The sequence below is a fragment of the Aptenodytes patagonicus genome, chromosome 3, assembly GCF_965638725.1.
Source record: "Aptenodytes patagonicus chromosome 3, bAptPat1.pri.cur, whole genome shotgun sequence".
Taxonomy (NCBI): domain Eukaryota; kingdom Metazoa; phylum Chordata; class Aves; order Sphenisciformes; family Spheniscidae; genus Aptenodytes; species Aptenodytes patagonicus.
In genome coordinates, this window is record NC_134951.1 from 107080998 (window position 1) to 107102636 (window position 21639).

Consider the following 21639-nt stretch of genomic DNA (forward strand, 5'->3'; position numbering starts at 1 on the left):
TGATGTGAAAACAAACAAGCAAGTGTTTCCTGCTCGTCTTTTTTGGTAGCTTTCCACGCCTGAGGTGTGAGACAAGCATCTGAACTTTGTTGAACTTTGTAAACAGGAAGGTCTTTTATGACCTTCTTCAGAGGGCAATTTGAGTCATTTGTTTTATTTGTTACAAAATGTCAACAGGTTTATGTCTGATGGTAGAAGACCAAAAAGGCATTTGAAACTTTGAGTGTTTTCTTATGTTGTCTTCTAGCAGTTGGTATAGCACAGTAAAACCTTCTCCGATACGTTAGGGAAAATGCTTCTGGGGTCTATTCCAAGGTTAGGCATATATTGCTACTATGCTCAAAAGCATAGTTTACTATGCGTATGCATTGCATGTCAGTGAGAGATGTTGTGGTTTTGGTACACCATTCAAAACTGACTGTATTTTCAAGTTCTAAAATTCCATCAAAAAAAGAAACTTGGAATTGATTGATGGAGTTTTTGATGGAAAAGGAGACAAAGGTAAAGCCATTTTCAGGATTTAAGAGTATTCTTGAACTCTGTTGAATAATTTGGGCTTTTTGGGGAATATATTCACAAGTGCAAATTGCAATCAACACAGGAAAAAAACCTACAAATAAATGGTCAAAATATGGAATTAAGCAAAAAAATATGCCCAAACCATTTCATAAAGCAGATAAACTTATGGAACTTATTATTACTGTTTTTTTAGTCTAAAATTGCCCTATCTGACACTAAGATCTTCTGGGCCATCTGATGTAAGTATATTCTACAGCAGAGAATAAAGAGGTCTTGAGAAAATATTTTTGGGGCAGGGTTGAAAAGAAGAGGGTAGGTAAAAGAGAGGAAGGAAATAAACAGTGAGGGCAAAATGGAAATTAATGTAAGATCTGCTAGCTGGAATATTTTTTCAGGTTCTAGAAAATTCAAATGACTACAGGTCAAAGATTGAGAGAGACATGATACCAGAGTAATGGCTGCATAATCTTGGACCACAAATGAGATTTGCATTATTTTATCAAAGAAAAGGTAATTTGATCTGCCCTAATTCTCAGGGGACAACCCAGCAGAGTTCCCATTCCTCTAGGAATTCCAAGAAAACCTATTAATTAGTCTCTGATTCATAGAGTCTGAGTCTTCCCCCACTCTGGATTTGCACTCGAAGATCTTCATTAACTGACTCATATTAAGTGAATTCATTTCATACATTCCTAATTATTGTCAGTAACCAAGTGCAGACACACTAGATTTACAGAGAGTTGTGGCAATTTCTCACAGAAACGGATTACACAACTTACAGAAATGGGAAATGAGAACAGGCAATTTGAGTGCTTGTGTAATAACCAAATGATCAAAAATGGCCTAAATAAAGGGAATTGATGATCTGAAAGCATTTTTTGTAGACATGCACACCAGGAAAATGTTTTTGCCTGTAGAAAAAAGCCAAGCAATCAAAACAGAATTAGAGCAGAAACACATGCTATGTGGAAAATATTGCTTGATAATTTATGCTTTCAGCTCACAGTGTCAGGCTTGCTTTGACCATCTTTGATGCTTCTTATAGTTCTAAGAACTTCTTACTTATAGAATCATAGAATCATAGAATCATTGAGGTTGGAAAAGACCTCTAAGATCATCAAGTCCAACCGTCGACCCAACACCACCACCCACTAAACCATGTCCCTAAGTGCCTCATCTACTCGTCTTTTAAATACCTCCAGGGATGGGGACTCAACCACTTCCCTGGGCAGCCTGTTCCAATGTTTAACCACTCTTTCAGTAAAGAAATTTTTCCTCACGTCCAATCTAAACCTCCCCTGGCACAACTTGAGGCCATTTCCTCTCGTCCTATCGCTAGTTACTTGGGAGAAGAGACCTATTTTTGACCTAAAATTCCTGGGGCTTGGTTTTCCATGGGATTGATTTTTTTTGGTTCTTAGGTGGCAGCATTTACATATTTGTTTTCACAGAGAGACAGAAAGCTGGATCAAAAGATCTGCATCACTTCAAATTAAATGGGAGCAGAGGAGCATCATCTATCAGAACTGTTACTGTAAGCAGTTGCTTACAGAGTAGCTGGGATCCTGTACTTAAAATGCACAAAAATAAAAAACATTCTCTAATTTAAAGAACTCCCTGCACTAGTGACTTATTAACAAATAATACATAGCTAAGTCTTGCTTCAAGGCAGATTTTCCTTTAATTTGCATCTACATCTTGATCATAGCTGTCAGGCTCTTGGTAAGTATGAAGTGTTAAAGTTAATAAAAAATATTACTATGATCTGATTTTATCTGGTCTTTGTCAACTACAACTGATATTTCCAGCTCTTCACTGCAAACAAAAGACCAAGAAATCAAAGAAAAAAATGTGGTGTTCTAAAATATTTGCCTGACTTCAGACATCAGGGCTTTAAGCAAAATATTAACTATTTTAGAGCTCCTGGTAGAAAGTTGTGAAAGTTAGGTATGTGAAACTATTGAAGTATCTATCACAGGGACTCACATATGGCACATCTCCATATTAAGAGGTTCTATGAAAATCTTAAGAAATGACATCATGTGACTGGCCACAAGCACTGTAATTGCTTTAATGCTATCACACCTGGGTCTGTTTCCAGAGTCTGGGCCCAGATTACCAACCTGTGAAATTCACGAGAAAAAGTTCCTTTTTAATTGAATAAGAGTGGGAATGAGTTCTCTGTAACAACGCCTTCAGAAACAGTTTTTTCAGGTTGTTTTCTTTTTGTCTAGAGGAGTTAATCTATCGGACATAAAAGAATTGGGATTATAAGTAGTGGATTAGAAATCAAGCACGCACAACTGTTTGGCTGCAAGTTGAAGTCCCAAGGGTCAAGCCAGACTGAAGAGAATATTCCTTTGTTTGTGGATGGATATATTTACAAGTGGATTACAGAATGTTTAAGAGAGATAGATAGTTACTTCATTCTCTTAACCTCTCCCCATATCTTCAAATATTTAAAATTATATATTAGAAATTTAAGAATAAGGTTATATGACTGCCATATCACCACATTACTTAAAATAGTATTCTTTGTCTACTTTCTTAGGTGACTGTTGTGACAATTACATTTTCACAAATATTATGACTAACAGACCAGTTTTTCTGTGTAAGATTCCTATGTGATATGATTTTCTATGTGATACCTTTTTTTAAGGAATTAAATAAAAATATAAACAGTATGCCTCAAACTACTGACATCTGAATTTGGCAAATCTGTGTGCAACTGAAGGTAGGGAACTAAGTAAATCAGGGTCCTTTTTCAAAATGTATAATTAGGATAATCATAATACTGCAGCCCATGGGGAGGAAGAGTGGATGGGGGAGACATGAAGAATTAAATTTCTAAAAAAAGTGATGGAAAATAAAATCAAACCCTGTAAAGATTATATTATTCCCTTCTCCCTTGTCCTAATCAATAACTATTGATACAGTTGAGAAAAGATGCTTAAAAGTCGGTTTTGTGACTGCTACTTAGGAAACTCATAAATTAAAAAAGAAATTGTAGCAATGTGAGTCTTCCTCCTTTAAACAATTGAGCAAATTGTATACTTTGAGGCACACCTGACTCTCTAAAACATACTGGGGATCTTTCAGCGGCAATTAGACTGCATGCTGCATATGCATGTTTCATGTGAATGATGCTTAAGAAAGGAAGAATAAATGGGAACAGTGATTTTCATCTATTCATTTATAGTAAAGAAGCTGTGGTCTTTTAAAACCTTCTGGAACATTTGAGATACAATTATTCAATCTTTGAAGGGCCTCTGGGTAATTTTGGTTCAGGTTTCTAAGCGCTTCTTAAGCTGTTCAATCAGCTGCCCTTTGTAAAGTACTGTGAAAATGTAAAACATGATATAAATGCCATGTATCATAATTAGTAACTCACTAGTCTACTTTTATGTGTACATTGAGTATTTTGGACAGGAAATACAGAGAGAGAACATACGTGTACTTCGGAAGAGAATATGTTATGACGAAATGACTTGTTCAGAAGACTCCTTAAAGACAGCGATATAGGAAATGCTTTATCTTAGAACAACAGCATGGTGACTTCTGAATATTGCATCACCAAATGAGGAACCCACAAGCAAGACATAATTTTTACTGTAAGTACCACTGCTATAGAAAAATACTTAATTTAGTTAAAATTTACAGTTTTTAATCCGTTTCCATAACTTGAGATGGTGGACAAGAATGTAGAATTAGATTAATTGACTAATAATTAAATCGGACAAAATGCCTCAATGACATACGTATCCATTCTAAATAAAGGTGTCTTATTTTAGTTAATGGCCTTTCTTCTGAAATGTTGATTTTGTAGTAAGGTCTGTTTAGACACAACACTTGTGTATGTACTGAAGATTTGCTATATCTGAACGGCATAATTTAGGCAAATTGCATCAGTTATCCAGTATGCTATTACTGAGAATGCTTATTTGGGAAGTTGGAGATGCGCTTAACTTTGATCTGATCACAAATATCACTTAAATACTGTGTATATTTATTTACATATAACAATGTGATGATTAATTTGGAGCTTGGAGATTAAGAAACTATTGAATAGACTGATCTTTATAAAAAAACAACACTTGAAACATGCTTTCACTTAAACATATTAGGGTGAGTAGTCCCTACTGTAGTCAGATATTGGAGGTCCTTGTGTTTTTATTTGGGAATTATCAGCAGATATGTCAGTTTTGACTGGAAAGTTTTCTCAGGCCCTGAGGAAAATCCTACCCAAAATCTGAGAGAGAAAAAAAAATAATGCTCTAGAGTGAAAAAATCAATGCTCTAGTGCTTAGACCGCATGAAAGAGGAAAATCTGTTTGCAGATCTTTATCAGACTAGAGACTTGCACTGTAGGTTTCTGAATTAGAGATGAGTCTTTTGAGCCACCATAAAAGGAGCTGTGCTAGGTTTACAATATTTCCTTTGCTTTTGTGTTATCTTTTGTTCTGGGTTTTTTTTGTCTTTTTTTTTTTTCCCCAAAAAACTTCAGAAAATGTCTGCTTCCTTCCAATGTGATGTATGAGTGTTTTTTGTTTGTGAGCAGGAATTTTCTCCTTCTGCTCGGTTGTCTGTAGCCCTCACTGAGCATAAGGGTAAACATAATCTTAAGTAATTGTGTTGGATTGGGGATAAACAACTTCTCACCTTCATAACGGAACCTTTAGTGCCATGTAACGGAACTTTATTCTTTGATGCAGTTCTGTTGTTTGCAGAGTTATGTGTCTCCTGTTCAACGTTTCTGAAAGTGAACTAGAATTTATCTTTATTTTGAATGCTTAATTATGCTGAAATGATGCCTTCCAAAACACTTAACCCTTTTTATTGAAGGACCACTTTTCCTTGAATTAATTGAATTCTTTATCTTATACTCCTTTTACTGCTTTAAGGTGTGTACCATGGATGGGAATGTTCAGGCTGGAATTACTGATTAAAAAGCCCAGCCTATGGTGATTTCTCCTCATTTTACTTTCTTTCCTTCTCTGCTCACTCAGAGTATCAGTGACCACACACTTTTCTCTAGACTTAGTTTAACATTGCTTTCTGAACCAACGTCAGAGGCTTTAGATAACCCGTCAACCATTAGCTTTACAGCTGAAGAATGAGTAGTTAGGAAGACTACTTAGGAATCTTTAGGAAGCTGATGAACTCAAGCATTTATTTTTAAATACTGAAATACTGAAAACAAACACCACCATCACCACCACCAAGTTACTTTCTATCAGTTTTTATCCCATGATTCTAAAGAGTATGGAAAACAGCTGAGGTAAGTTATACTGAGGTACCAAGACTGCTGTAGCACACAAGTGCAGCTGTCCCATAGCCTGCAGCACCACTACAAACTCATGACAAATGAAGAATACATTTGCAAATTCTAAAGGAGACCTCAGGCAGGCAGAATGTAATTACCTAACTAGAATTTAAGTAAGGCCGCAGGACCACCTGGGAAGGAAGTTGTTGCTCGCTGTTAGTAGGGTGCCAGGCAGGAACTGGTTTTGGATTATTTACTACATAGAGTAACCTACAGTGCAGTCATAGTTTAAAATGATAGAATACTAAAGAGAAAAATGTACAGTGTCAGTAATTTTCAACCTAGTAATGAAGCATAATGGAACAGAGCCATCATGCTATATTATGCAATTTGCATTTTATGGAATGTGTGAATATAACTTCAGTTATTTGCTGTCTATTGGATGAAATTACGCCAACTTAATATTTAAAAACAAAAAGTACTTTTCAAAAGAAAAGGGAAGGAAGTAGTAACTCTGTCCTCTCTGAAATGGAAGTTTCATATAGGGGCTTGGATTAGTAGGACACAATCCTTTTCTGTATCTATCTGTGGCATTAAATCTGAAGGGTACATTAGAGTACATGTCAAAAGAGAGTTGGTGCACCACGTATAAGAGGAAGGCAGAGGTAAATATTAGCCATGGGCTGTAGCACAAAACCCTTTTCATATGAAAAGCAAAACACAATGCAAACAAGCCAACAAGATCAGACGTGATTTACTTTGAAGGTTGTGTCTAATAGACATTTAGTCTGTACATCTTTAGGATTATTGATGCTGTTTCAGTATTTGCAAGTGTCCTGGTTTCGGCAGGGATAGAGTTAATTTCCTTTCTAGTAGCTGGTACAGTGTTTTGGATTTAGGATGAGAACAAAGTTGATAACACACCGGTGTTTTAGTTGTTGCTAGGTAATGCTTACACTAGCCAAGGACTTTTCAGCTTCCCATGCTCTACTGACTGAGGAGGCTGGAGGTGCACAAGAAGCTGGGAGGGGGCACAGCCAAACTGGCCAAAGGGACATTCCATACCATGTGACGTCATGCTCAGTACATAAACTGGGAAAAGCTGGCCGGGGGGGCCGCTGCTCGGGGACTGGCTGGGCATCGGTCAGCGGGTGGTGAGCAATTGTGCTGTGCATCACTTGTTTTGTGTATTATTATTATTATTATCATATTATTATTATCATTTTATTTCAATTATTAAACTGTTTTTATCTCAACCCACGAGTCTTTCTAACTTGTGCTCTTCCAATTCTCTCCCCCATCCCACCGGGTGGGGGGGAGTGAGCGAGCGGCTGTGTGGTGCTTAATTGCTGACTGAGATTAAACCACGACAGTCCTTTTTGGCGCCCAACGTGGGGCACGAAGGGTTTGAGATAATAACAGATTAACCGGAGTGTATTAAGGAACTTATATCTGTTAATAGTTGAGGGTCACAATGTTGGTTTCTCTGTTCTCGATATTGATTTGTATAATCTGCATCGCGCTCTTTTTCCTGCTGTACATGTTAAAGATTGGTGTTGGGTTTTGCAGTTTGCTGTGGTCTGCAGTGAATAGTAATGTCTCGCTTGTGAGGTTTGTTTTTAGAACATTGACCTTGACGTTTCTGTGGTATGTAAACTTCGCAATGAAGCCGTTACTGTACCATGGATACCATATCGTGGAGACAACTAGCAATTGCAGTAACTTTTCTGAGAGTTTTTTTACAGAGGAAATACAGAATGGCAGGGTCACTACCTTCTTCTATGATGTTTCCTCCTTCATTACAGTAATTTTTCAGTATTTTGAGCATCCTTGGGCAGTTAAGATACTTCTATTAATACTTCTTGGGAATATTGTTTCGGTTTTGTCTAAAGTTGGTAAGCAATTTAAGAATATCATCCAGAGATCTGCCCCAAGGGTGAATAATTATGAGTGGCAGGGTGTGTGGGACAAGATGGGCAAGTACCTAGGCCAATGGGCACCCCCAGTGTTTTGGAACTTCACCCCTGAGCAAGTGCAGAATCCTGAAAAGTTAGTAGAATATTTGGAAAAAGTATGCTGTCACCCTGGCAACTCTAGAGAGATGCAACTCATTGCAACGTGCTGGGGCCTGGCCCATGCCTACCGAGCCCTGTTCAACACTACTCAGTACCCTCAAAGGGAAGAGAAGGTCTCTGGCTCTGACAGTAAAACGACACGCACTGCGGCCACTCAGACCCGGGCAACAGGCCGTGCAGCCACTCAAACCCGGGCAACACGCACTACGGCCACTCCAACCCCGGCGACAGGCTCTGCGGCCACTCAGACCCCGGCGACAGGCCCTGTGGCCACTCCAACCCCGGCGACAGGCCCTGCAGCCACTCCAACCCCGGCGACATGCACTGCGGCCACTCCAACCCCGGCGACAGGCCCTGCGGCCACTCCAACCCCGGCGACATGCACTGCGGCCACTCCAACCCCGGCGACAGGCCCTGCGGCCACTCAGACCCCGGCGACAGGCCCTGCGGCCACTCCAACCCCGGCGACATGCACTGCGGCCACTCCAACCCCAGCAACAGGCCCTGCGGCCACTCAGACTCCGGTGACATGCACTTGCACTGCGGCCACTCCAACCCCAGCAACACGCCCTGTGGCTGAACCAAAGAACCAGCCTGTGCCAGTATCAGTCGCCCCTGTACACAAGAAGAAATCTTGGAAGCGGAAGTCAGCTCGTTTAGTAAGGGAGGAAGAAGCTTTTTCTAAAAGGGAACCGGAGGAAGAAGTATACGAGACAGATGACCCTAGAGAAGGACCATCACGAGAACGGGAGGAGGAAAGCCGGCCGCTGATCGGGGAGGAGGAAGAGGAAGAACTCATAAACGAGACAGTGACCACCCGATCTCTATCCCTGAGTGAGCTGCGAGATATACGAAAAGATTTCAGCCGCCGTCCAGGTGAGCATATTGTCACCTGGCTGCTCCGATGCTGGGATAATGGGGCCAGTAGCCTGGAATTAGAGGGTAGGGAAGCCAAGCAGCTGGGATCCCTTTCTAGGGAAGGGGGCATTGACAAAGCAATTGGAAAAGGGACACGTATCCTCAGCCTTTGGAGGCGACTCTTGTCAAGCGTGAAGGAAAGGTATCCCTTTAAGGAAGATGTCATATGTCGCCCAAGCAAGTGGGCCACCATGGAGAAGGGTATCCAGTTTCTGAGAGAATTAGCTGTGCTGGAGGTGATTTATGATGACCTGAACAATGAACAACTATCCAAAGATCCAGACGAAGTCAAGTGCACACGACCCATGTGGCGGAAGTTTATAAGGAGCGCACCATCGTCATACGCCAATTCATTGGCAGTGATAACCTGGAAAGATGGAGAGGAACAAACAGTGGATGAATTGGCTAGTCAACTCCGGCAATACGAGGAAAGTCTTTCTTCCTCCATCGTCTCGGCTGTGGAGAAACTGTCCGAAAAACTGTCCCGGGAGATCCAGCAACTCAGAGAGGATAGGTCCTACTCCTCACCTGTACGGACCAGTATCTCGGCTATTAGAAGTAAGCGTTCTTTTGCTCAAGAGAGAGAATATAAAGGATACACACCACGGGGCACCCTATGGTTTTACCTGCGTGACCACGGAGAGGACATGAGGAAGTGGGATGGGAAACCTACTGCAGCCCTAGGGGCACGGGTACGTGAATTACAAGGGAAAACAATCACAGAAAGAGGTTCTTCCAGGAAAATTGCTGCTCCAGTTTCCAGCGGGCAGTTCCCCAGAGAGAGTAGAAGGGCTGATCTTACTCTTGATCTTAATAAAGAAACTTCTGACTCATACGTACAAGAAATGAGAAACGAGTACTGTGATGAGGATTAGAGGGGCCCTGCCTCCAGCCAGGGGGAGGAAAGGGACAACCGGGTTTACTGGACTGTGTGGATTCGGTGGCCTGGCACATCAGACCCACAGAAGTATAAGGCTCTGGTAGACACCGGTGCACAGTGTACCCTAATGCCATCAAGATATATAGGAACAGAACCCATCTATATTTCTGGGGTGACGGGGGGATCCCAACAGCTATCTGTATTGGAAGCCGAAGTGAGTCTAACTGGGAATGGGTGGCAGAAGCACCCCATTGTGACTGGCCCAGATGCTCCGTGCATCCTTGGCATAGACTACCTCAGGAGAGGGTATTTCAAGGACCCAAAAGGGTACAGGTGGGCTTTTGGTATAGCTGCCTTGGAGACGGAGGAGATTAAACAGCTGTCCACCTTGCCTGGTCTCTCGGAGGACCCTTTTGTTGTGGGGTTGCTGAAGGTCGAAGACCAACAAGTGCCAATCGCTACCACCACAGTGCACCGGCGGCAATATCGCACCAACCGAGACTCCCTGATTCCCATTCATGAGCTGATTCGTCGACTGGAGAGCCAAGGAGTGATCAGCAAGACCCACTCACCCTTTAACAGTCCCATATGGCCAGTGCGGAAGTCTAATGGAGAGTGGAGACTAACAGTAGACTATCGTGGCCTAAATGAAGTCACGCCACCGCTGAGTGCTGCTGTGCCAGACATGCTAGAACTTCAATATGAATTAGAATCAAAGGCAGCCAAGTGGTATGCCACAATTGATATTGCTAATGCATTTTTCTCAATCCCTTTGGCAGCAGAGTGCAGGCCACAGTTTGCTTTCACTTGGAGGGGCGTTCAGTACACCTGGAACCGACTGCCCCAGGGGTGGAAACACAGCCCTACCATTTGCCATGGACTGATCCAGACTGCATTAGAACAGGGTGGAGCTCCAGAACACCTGCAATACATTGATGATATCATCGTGTGGGGCAACACAGCAGAAGAAGTTTTTGAAAAAGGGAAGGAAATAGTCCAAATCCTGCTGAAGGCCGGTTTTGCCATAAAACAAAGTAAGGTCAAGGGACCTGCACAGGAGATCCAGTTTTTAGGAATAAAATGGCAAGATGGACGTCGTCAGATCCCAATAGATGTGATCAACAAAATAACAGCCATGTCTCCACCAACTAGCAAAAAAGAAACACAAGCTTTCTTAGGCGTGGTGGGTTTTTGGAGAATGCACATTCCAAATTACAGTCTGATTGTAAACCCTCTCTATCAAGTGACCCGGAAGAAGAACGATTTCAAATGGGGCCCTGAGCAACGACAAGCTTTTGAACAAATTAAACGGGAGATAGTTCATGCAGTAGCCCTGGGGCCAGTCCGGGCAGGGCAAGATGTAAAAAATGTGCTCTATACCGCAGCCGGGGAGAATGGCCCTACCTGGAGCCTCTGGCAGAAAGCACCAGGGGAGACTCGAGGTCGACCCCTAGGGTTTTGGAGTCGGGGATACAGAGGATCCGAGGCCCGCTATACTCCAACTGAAAAAGAGATATTAGCAGCATATGAAGGGGTTCGAGCTGCTTCAGAAGTGATCGGCACTGAAGCACAGCTCCTCCTGGCACCCCGACTGCCGGTGCTGGGCTGGATGTTCAGAGGGAGGGTCCCCTGTACACATCATGCAACTGATGCTACATGGAGTAAGTGGGTCGCACTAATCACACAACGGGCTCGAATAGGAAACCCCAGTCGCCCAGGAATTCTGGAAGTGATCATGGATTGGCCAGAGGGCAAAGATTTTGGAATATTGCCAGAGGAGGAGGTAACGCGTGCTGAAGAGGCCCCAATGTATAATGAACTACCAGAAAATGAGAAGCAATATGCCCTGTTCACTGATGGGTCCTGTCGTCTTGTGGGAAAACATCGGAGGTGGAAAGCTGCTGTATGGAGTCCTATGCGACAAGTTGTAGAAACGGCTGAAGGAGAAGGTGAATCAAGCCAATTTGCAGAAGTAAAGGCCATCCAGCTGGCTTTAGACATTGCTGATCGAGAAAAGTGGCCAGTGCTCTATCTCTATACTGACTCATGGATGGTGGCAAATGCCCTGTGGGGGTGGTTGCAGCAATGGAAGCAGAGCAACTGGCAGCGCAGAGGCAAACCCATCTGGGCTGCCGCATTGTGGCAAGATATTGCTGCCCGGGTGGAGAACCTGGTTGTAAAAGTCCGTCACGTAGATGCTCACGTACCCAAGAGTCGGGCCACTGAAGAACATCAAAACAACCAGCAGGTGGATCAGGCTGCTAAGATTGAAGTGGCTCAGGTGGATCTGGACTGGCAACATAAGGGTGAATTATTTCTAGCTCGGTGGGCCCATGACACCTCAGGTCACCAAGGAAGAGATGCAACATACAGATGGGCTCGTGATCGAGGGGTGGACTTGACCATGGACACTATAGCCCAGGTTATCCATGAATGCGAAACATGTGCTGCAATCAAGCAAGCCAAACGGTTAAAGCCTTTTTGGTATGGAGGACGATGGTTGAAATATAAATATGGGGAGGCCTGGCAGATCGATTATATCACACTCCCACAAACCCGCCAAGGCAAGCGCCACGTGCTTACAATGGTGGAGGCAACCACCGGATGGCTGGAAACATATCCCGTGCCCCATGCCACTGCCCGGAACACTATCCTGGGCCTTGAAAAGCAAGTCCTATGGCGACATGGCACCCCAGAAAGAATTGAGTCAGACAATGGGACTCATTTCCGAAACAACCTCATAGACACCTGGGCCAAAGAGCACGGCATTGAGTGGGTGTATCACATCCCCTATCATGCACCAGCTTCTGGGAAAATTGAACGATACAATGGACTGTTAAAGACTACGCTGAGAGCAATGGGTGGTGGGACATTCAAACATTGGGATACGCATTTAGCAAAGGCCACCTGGTTAGTCAACACTCGGGGATCTGCCAATCGAGCAGGCCCTGCCCAGTCAGAACTTTTACGTACTGTAGATGGGAATAAAGTCCCTGTAGTGCACATAAAAAATATGCTGGGGAAGACAGTCTGGGTTATTCCTGCCTCAGGCAGAGGCAGACCCATCCGTGGGATTGCTTTTGCTCAAGGACCTGGGTGCACTTGGTGGATAATGCGGAAGGATGGGGAAGTCCGATGTGTGCCTCAAGGGGATTTGATTTTGGGTGAGAATAGCCAATGATCTGAATTATGTGATGTTAAGTACTAATTATAGTTATAATAGTTATACTAATAATACACAGATATACTAATAATACTAATAATATTATATGCCATACTAATGTTATTATAATAAGAATCACCCAGATTAATGAAGAATAACTTCAGTGAAACCAAGCAAAGCACAGTGATGATGGTACCAGAACTGACTTCAACCTGAAACAATCCAACACCACATACCATCTCCATTTTTCCTGCCCTGAAAGATTATTATGACAGATGGAGCCCGAAGTCATGGACTAAATGAACTCACCGAACATTTTAGAGGGATGGCCCACAGATGAAGGGAATGATATCTGTGTATGTGTGTATATATATATATAAAAGGGGGTGGTGATTAATGAAAATGTACTGGAAAATGTGAGACTTGAGCATGATGCAAATGGTATAGAATAAGGGGTGGATATTGTCCTGGTTTCGGCAGGGATAGAGTTAATTTCCTTTCTAGTAGCTGGTACAGTGTTTTGGATTTAGGATGAGAACAAAGTTGATAACACACCGGTGTTTTAGTTGTTGCTAGGTAATGCTTACACTAGCCAAGGACTTTTCAGCTTCCCATGCTCTACTGACTGAGGAGGCTGGAGGTGCACAAGAAGCTGGGAGGGGGCACAGCCAAACTGGCCAAAGGGACATTCCATACCATGTGACGTCATGCTCAGTACATAAACTGGGAAAAGCTGGCCGGGGGGGCCGCTGCTCGGGGACTGGCTGGGCATCGGTCAGCGGGTGGTGAGCAATTGTGCTGTGCATCACTTGTTTTGTGTATTATTATTATTATTATCATATTATTATTATCATTTTATTTCAATTATTAAACTGTTTTTATCTCAACCCACGAGTCTTTCTAACTTGTGCTCTTCCAATTCTCTCCCCCATCCCACCGGGTGGGGGGGAGTGAGCGAGCGGCTGTGTGGTGCTTAATTGCTGACTGAGATTAAACCACGACAGCAAGACAGGCATTGCCAGAAAAGCCATAATGAGAAAGGTGAACTAAGAGCAGAAATAAGGAAAAATCTTACTACATGAAACATTAGAGTAAATGCATAGAGTTGTCCATGCATGATTTTTGAGTTACTCAAAGAGAGCACATCTTTCTAAAGGGAGGTCAGAGTGGGCTGGGAGAGGGATGATTTTATTAATGCAGTGTTTCCTGTAAAGATAAAATGCAGGTTAACAGTGAAATGTAATATACTGTAGTCCAGAATTCCGCAGCAGCCTAGCACAAGTTTGCTGTTTTTTTTTTTTCTATGTCCTCTTTCACATCCCTAGGAGTTTAGGCCAGGATCTAAAAATTCCTTTCATAACTGTTCCGTCTGCACACTTCGACTAATCAAACCCATAAAGTTTGGGCAGGTTATGGTTCCTGTCAATACAAACAATCCAAAATGTTTGGGCAAAAGCGTCCAGTCCATAAGCACTGAGTAAAAATAGCCATGACTTTGAGTTTTGGCCTCCTGAAGCATTGTTGCAGTAGCACTCTCCTAAATCAACATCAGTGACAAAAGTTGCAGAACATCAGCCTATCTTCAGCGTTCAGCTTCTGTTCCTAGTGTTTTGGAAGGAGGTGGAGATCAGCTTTCTTGGGTCACTGTTTATTCTTTGAAATAGCATGACTAGCACTTAGCGGATTAAGTAGATGCTATGAAGTACTCCGTAAATTGCTGTTAACTGTCATAGATGAAAAGCTGCTCTCCAGTTATGCAAGGATACAGTGTCGAAGCAAGGGGTTCTAGTGGTAGGACCAAGGGAAGGCGAGTGGCTGAGAGCCGTCAGCAACAAGGCTGTGACATTTAGTGCTCAGTCTGTATGGACTGGGGAAGAAGAGAGAGGAACCAAGTACTAATCCAGGCAAGACAGACCCCGCTGTCAGAAAGAGGGTGCCTGGCGATAGAGCTTTCTTCAGAGAGCTTTTTAACTCTCACCTCTATCAAAATGACCTCAGTACAGCTCTGCAGCTTTCCATCCCTGTACGCTTCAAAGAATTGAAGTCCTTTCTGTGCTTAGACTAAAGCAACCCCACTTCAGTAAAATAAGATACAATTGTGACAGATTGAGTTCTGGATTGTTACTTCAATCCTTTTGCTAAAACACCGATAATTTACAGAGCAGCATTAACAGTAAGGTTTTTTCTTTCTTAAACTTTAGTAAAATCAGCCCTCCAAAAGGAAGACTATGTCTTCTAACTCTTGAAATAAATCCATTGCATTGCAAGGACACTTAACTAAGTAATTGATATATTTTATTTTATTTTTTAAAAAAGACTCCTGTGTTCTATGTTATGAAACACTGAGAAAGATTTTAAAAATTGCTCTCTAAAATATGCTTTACACACATTCTGCAAGAATCTGCACCCTCAGATCTATAAAGACATGCTGTTCTTAGGCATAAAAGCAAAATTCCTTTGCCAGTCTATAAAGTTTTAAGCAGAAATCCATTTTAACTACTACATTTATTTCAGAAAAATATGAAATTAAAAACAAAACTCAGGATGCATGAGGTCACATTAAACAGCAAAAACATTAAATTCCAAACTAGTGAGCTTGAAGCATCAAATTTTGCAAAGTTCTAGTTAAAAAAAGTAGAAAGAGAATCAGGATGTTTTTTTAAAAAAAAAGAACAGCGTTTCTTTGTTCCATAATATCTAAAATGCTTTAACTAATGCCTAAGCTAAAATGAAGGCATTTTCTCCCCTATCTAGGGTGCATAGTAAATATCGAGCTAGATGGAGTGCCTGTTTTTTCTTAAATTGAAGCTAAAACTGCAGAGCTTCATTCTTTTCCTGGATGAATAGTGCTTTTGTAGCAGATAACTTTGCATGTGGCCAGGGGCCACAAAGTAGCACTTTTAGGCAGCTTTCTAGTTTTAACTTTGGAGCCACATCTTTGATTCTGGCTTATGAAATGGATTTACAAACAAGCAACAATGACAAAAGTCTACCTTGAAAGTCTGCTTCCAGCAGGCAAGAAACTGCGTTCTAGAAATGCGTTGTCTATGTAGGGGTTTGCACAAGTGTGAGGCCACAGGGCTGGTAACGCTCCAGTGCGGGAAGGACTGAACAGGAGAGGTGCCTGCATGAGAGGTTGGTTCATGTGCTTTGCCTGTTTTGGGTAAAAATGGAGACATTTTAAAGATACGGTTTTGATTTTAAACAAATGATTTAATACATTTATAGATCCACGAACATCACTTTTTCTCTGAAAGAAAAAAAGTATCTGAAATATGTTAAAAATTAACATAATGAAGAATGAAAGGTTGTTTTCATTACTACAGGATATTTGTTCTTGGAATTAATAGACAAAAGAATTGTGATTCTTGGAAATTAAACATATGGCAGTAAAGTGATAGTTATCAAAATCTAGAATTTTGATTTTTGGGTCGCATTAAAGGCTGATAGTATCATCTACAGTGCCTTACTTCAGGGGATGTTCAGGGAGGCCGGTATATCCCGCATTAGTTCTTTAAATATTAACCTGACCCATGTTGGATGACAAATGCCTGTTGCTGATTACATGTAACAAAAAAGCTGTCACTTCTTTTTAATTTTGAATCTGCATATAAACCCATTTAAAAGCCCCAAATATATCCTAATATCTCTTTTGATATGGATTTTTTTTTGTCTTAGTCTTAGACTCTTTACAAGTTAGAATAGTCACTTATTTAAAAGCTTGATGGCAAAATCAAGTGATTCAAAATACATAAACTTAATTAGGAAAATATTTTATTTACTTTGGGATCAGGATTAAGATTATAATATAATGCTTTTTACTGATCATATGTGGTGGGAAGAGAAGCCCAGAGAAGAATAACATTTTTTCCACAAAATTAATTAGTAGTTTTACGAGCTGTTGTACCGGAACAATATATTGGACACAGATAGATCAGCTAGAAAGCAGCTTAAGAGACCCTATAACCTCACTTTTTCCTGCTCCCTGGTAGGTATATAAGTCTCCATATATAAAATCAGTGGGATTCTATACAGGCATAGCAATCTGTTCAGAATTTCTTGACAAATAGAAGAAACCCTGCCAACCCTATGTTCTAAGCCAAAGTATGTTGCTTATTTCTGCATTTAACATGGACCAAACCTTGCACCAAAGCTGAAGAAAAATATTTTCATTTCATATGTTTGTACTAAAAATGTTATGTGTAGATTATTTAGGAGAAAAATGATTTTGACTCGTTCTCTCCCTCAAAGATTTGGAGTAATATATGCTGTATTACATTATAAACCAAGCATCTGTTAATACCAGAAAAAAATCTTTCTTAACAGTCACTTGAATGGTGGAGTGGTGGTTGCTGAACTGTTCATTTGAAAACTCACTGAGTTGCACAGTAATCACAGAATCTCCAGTTTTATTATCCTTTATGCCACTGAGAAATGCCTGCTGTTTTGTTGTTCTGTTTTCATTTTCATCATGTTCCAAACCAGAAATGTATCACTGTCTAAAAATGTGTTGGTAGGTAACAGAGAAAGGCAAATGAAAGGTCAAACCTCTTGCAAACTGGTAAAACCACATAACTTAAATTTAAATAGAAACCACATTATACGACCAGAGATAAACAACTTATGGATTGTAGTATAATTTATAAAATAAAGAACATTATCATTAAGGGCGCCTGGGACTGTAGCACTGATGAATAAGGCAAAATTCCCATTGACTTGCCTTTAGATGTGTGCTGGGCTCTTGTTTGGTTGAGGTAAGGGCATTTGTTTGGATTTTCTCTGCTGCATCTAATACCTCTTTTATTTTTTCCCACTCTTCACAAAAACTCGTGTACAAAACAAAAACTCCTCAGTGGGAGACATGCCTACATAATGATTTTATCTTGCTAATATTGCCATTATTCCCTCAAATAGATCTTTCAATTTTCCCACCTACCATTTGCTTTGTATTTGCTCACAAAACAACTTAGTGTATTGTGTGCACTTACGTACACACAGGAAAGTTAGTAGAATGCTAAAGAAAGTGCTGACACCGCGCTCTGTTTTCTCAGACTTGTAACTTTACCTCCAAAGGACTCTAAAGGGGTTGCTGCAGGATCCTTTCAAAGTCTCGTTCTGCCCCCATTCCTTGGTTGACGACGATAGCTTCAGAGATGTTACCACAATACCAGAAGTGGCGGGAGGGATGCAGAGGCCATACCAGAGGTTGTGCAGGTGATCTTTGTCACATGGTAGACAGGAGCTCAGATCATATCCCCATCTATAAACACAGGGCTTGAGATTGTGCAGCCTCAATAGCTCTGAGAGTTGAATCTTCACCCCCTTTTTGGAGTACTCTCAAGGTTTAAGTTAATGAGGCCATGGCAGCTGCTGGCCATACATGCTAACCCACACATATACCAGAAGAGATCTGCCTTCAGCCCCACTGTTCCTCTCACATGAAGAAAGCAGGGCCTTGAACATCTGGTTACACATTCAAATAAAAGACTGTACTTGACTATTACAGTACCAGTGCTGCCCAAACTGCTTCTGTCCAACTCTCCTGTAGAAAGGGAGGCAGATCAGCAGGGTCTGTAATGTGCACGTTGCTGGCTGAGCCTGGTGTACATAGCCTGATCTCTCACACAAATAAGCATTTGCTTCCAAAGAAGTCCAGGCAGGCAGAAATCAAACACTGGAGCTGAGTGCAACATTTTGAAAATCACAATGAACTTGTATTATATACTTTTTTTAAAGGTGTGCTACCTCCATATAACCTTGGCTATTGCGAAGAACCAAATCAAATACTGAAACAATATCCACTACCAATTCATGTAGGAAAAGGTTTCTAAAGTTTTCTTGAGGCCTTTTTTAGAACGTTGTAGTGCTTCAGATGAGACATCGTCTACTTTCAAATGTTACTGTAATTATTTTAAGGAATTTTGAAAACCATTGGTCGAGAAGAGTATAAAAAACACAGTTGCAGAAATAATCTGGTCTGGGACTGAAGTGGAAAGATGTATAGCCCCTGTTGCTGATGTATATGCAGAAATAACATGACGAAAAGTGATAGGCATCATCATGCTTTTGCTTTAATTTGGAAAACCCATGTAAAGAATAAACTGTAGGAGACTGAAAGTAAAATCCTATTAATGCATGAGTCACTGCTGCTGGGATTTGAGGACCTCTGGAATGCAATTTACTATGAACAGAACAGTTGCAAGAAAATGGCAGAGAAGGGCCTCACTGAAGAGCTCTGCTGACATAGCTCAGCCCCGCTGTAGTCGGTATTTCAGAATATGAGCTATACTTTACCATCTGTCTTCTGGGCCACGATCATCTCTCTTCATACCGTCAGCAAACATAAAGAGGCAAGACACTCAGGAGATGCTGCACGCTACAGCTTCCCTTGTTCTTTGTATGTGCTGCTTGGAGTTGAGTCCTTTTTGAGACTGTGGCAACTGCCACCTAATGTGACAGCAATGGCTTTATGGTGGTTCTGTGACTTACTGAAATGGCCAGCTCTCAGCCTGTGAACCAAAGTAGAAAGTAACAGTACTTGTCCTCTTCGAGGTGGGACAGATCCTTGCCTTTACCAAAGTGTATGATACAAAAGTAAAATTAAGTGTAAAACTCCATTGAAATCAATAACGAAACTCAGTGAAACCAATGTTTCACTGCAGATACTTAACTAGACAGTTCTTCTTCGTCGTTGCCTGGGCGCTGCACATGGACTGTGTTGCCATTTGCCTGTATAGCAAGTGTTCTGGGAATCTTTTTTTTAGCTACTTAGAGTTGCTGCAAGAGTCTTGGTTCTCTTGCGACATAAATGCAACCTGATATTAAAAAATCCAAAAGAAGCTGATATATAACCTGTGCCTTTTTACCAAGGGTAAGAAAAGATTAATTTAATGAACAAGGAATTGGTAGCAATAGTATACTGGTATTCTTAAAAAATATACAATATATATAAAAATTGCATCTGAAAAGCCTATCCTTTATGAATATAAGGAGAAAAAACTGTTTTAGCATAAGTAAAATCCTCAGAGAGAAGAAACCGTATGTTACTGACCTTGCAAAATATAAATTTTTGGTCACTTATATGCTTCATTCCATTAATACTGTCCTCATACAGACTGTAAGGAGGCTGGGATACTTACATTCAAGAATCTACTTCAGGTTTCTATTCAACTGAGTTAAGTATCCAGCAGAAGGGGACACCACCATGAAGAGCCCACCCAGACTGTTATTGTGTGGTAAAAAGAAGGCACACAGATGAGGAATGAAATTCTGTATAGAAGTTTTCTATAAGTTACAGACGCTATTGCTTCCATAAAGAACTGAGCACTTGTGCAAGGAAGAGAACAACATCTTCACAGTGCAAACGTGCTTAACACAAGTGTGAAGCTATGGAGTAGGGTAGCTTAAAAGATCAAATTGAAAACTAGCGGATATAGAATGTCTCTCAACAGAGATGTAATGACAGGAAAGAAAAATGCAGCTATATCCAGGAAACACATTTATCAACAGGCTTTGCAAAAGTATTTGGGATTTCTAGTAAACCATAACAAACACTGCAGAAATCCTGTTTTTAGCTGTGGGTGCCGAACAGCTTCTTTGCAAAAACTCAAGTGTATTTAAAGCTATGGGGAGACAGGACGGTAACAGGACAATGATGACAGAACTGTGGATGCCTCCACCTGTACGACTTGAGAGTGAGCTGTAAGGCAGCCTGTATGACAGATCTCTAGACAGAAAATCATCAGCTCTTAAGCAGAGGGTCATTCCTGGTACAGGTTGGCAGTCAACGGGAGGAAGTGTACTGTCTTCTCCACTGAACTCCCAACCGTCCTTTCAAAATTCTCCAACTAGGTAGGCCTTTGTCTGGGAACCTCTGGGTTGGCTTCTCCAAAATGTATTCACTGATCCATTGGGCACTGTGCACTTTTCATTTTAAACTAACATTAAAGTGTGCATCAGAGCTCTGTTTCCCATAATCTATGGGAAAAATGATGGGGTGGGAACTTTGCATTTACTGAGTTTATTCAACACTGCATAGTGCCTTAGCAATGCGCAGCTTTTGTGCATGGATGTAATTATACCCTGTACTCTAGCTATGGGTGTCTATTTGCATCACTGCAGAGTTAGCGTATAGTAATAGGGATGTATGACACTTATAAAAGACTAATGCCTTCATCCAGGTTGGTGGCAGACAGAACTAGGCAGCAGGAATGCGCACCTGGCATAGCGGGGACAAGGCTGTGTTGCTATTCTTTGCTACCATGAATTGGAGATGGTGAGAAATTTTTCTGAGGTGTAATAAAATGTCTTTGATGACAGAAGCCAGTTCTTCAAGAAAAAAACCTTTGCTCACAGGAAAGCACTGGTCTAACTGAAACTTCCCATGGGAACTTGCATTTCAGCTCCACCATGGACACAATAATGCAACTACTTAATACTGCCAGGCTAGTTAAGGTGCTGGATCAAGCAGATTAATACTGTCTCCTGACTCTTCCGTATTCCAGATGAGGGTTCTGACCTACAGTCTAGTTGCTTTTGCGGGATGTGTGAGGGTCTTTTACTTAGTTCTTAAAAAAAAAAAAACAAAACCCAAAAAACAAACAAACAAAAACCCCCCATTGCTTTAAAAAGTTTTCTCACAGTATGTGGAAGAGGGCATTCACATGTGTGGGAAGATCCAGCTTCTGACTACCTGTGCAGACAGTGCACACGCTGCCTTCTTAGTTTAGTTTCAGCAATTGCCTGGCTTCTTAGATCCTCCTCAGCAGCAAATAAGGCATATCAGCCTCTGACACCCTTTAGATGAAACAAGGAAAGGTTT

General features: G+C 41.4%; 1 protein-coding gene across 2 annotated transcripts in view; it reads left to right on the forward strand.

Moving 5' to 3' along the window:
* Nucleotides 1-21639, forward strand: part of KCNK2 (potassium two pore domain channel subfamily K member 2) — a 141210-nt gene that overhangs the window by 19994 nt on the left and 99577 nt on the right. For both annotated transcript variants that reach the window (XM_076334568.1, XM_076334567.1), the window contains one exon: nucleotides 3937-4130. In XM_076334568.1, the coding sequence (XP_076190683.1) occupies nucleotides 4097-4130 (34 nt within the window). In that variant the 5' untranslated portion in view covers nucleotides 3937-4096. The remainder of the gene's footprint in view (nucleotides 1-3936; nucleotides 4131-21639) is intronic.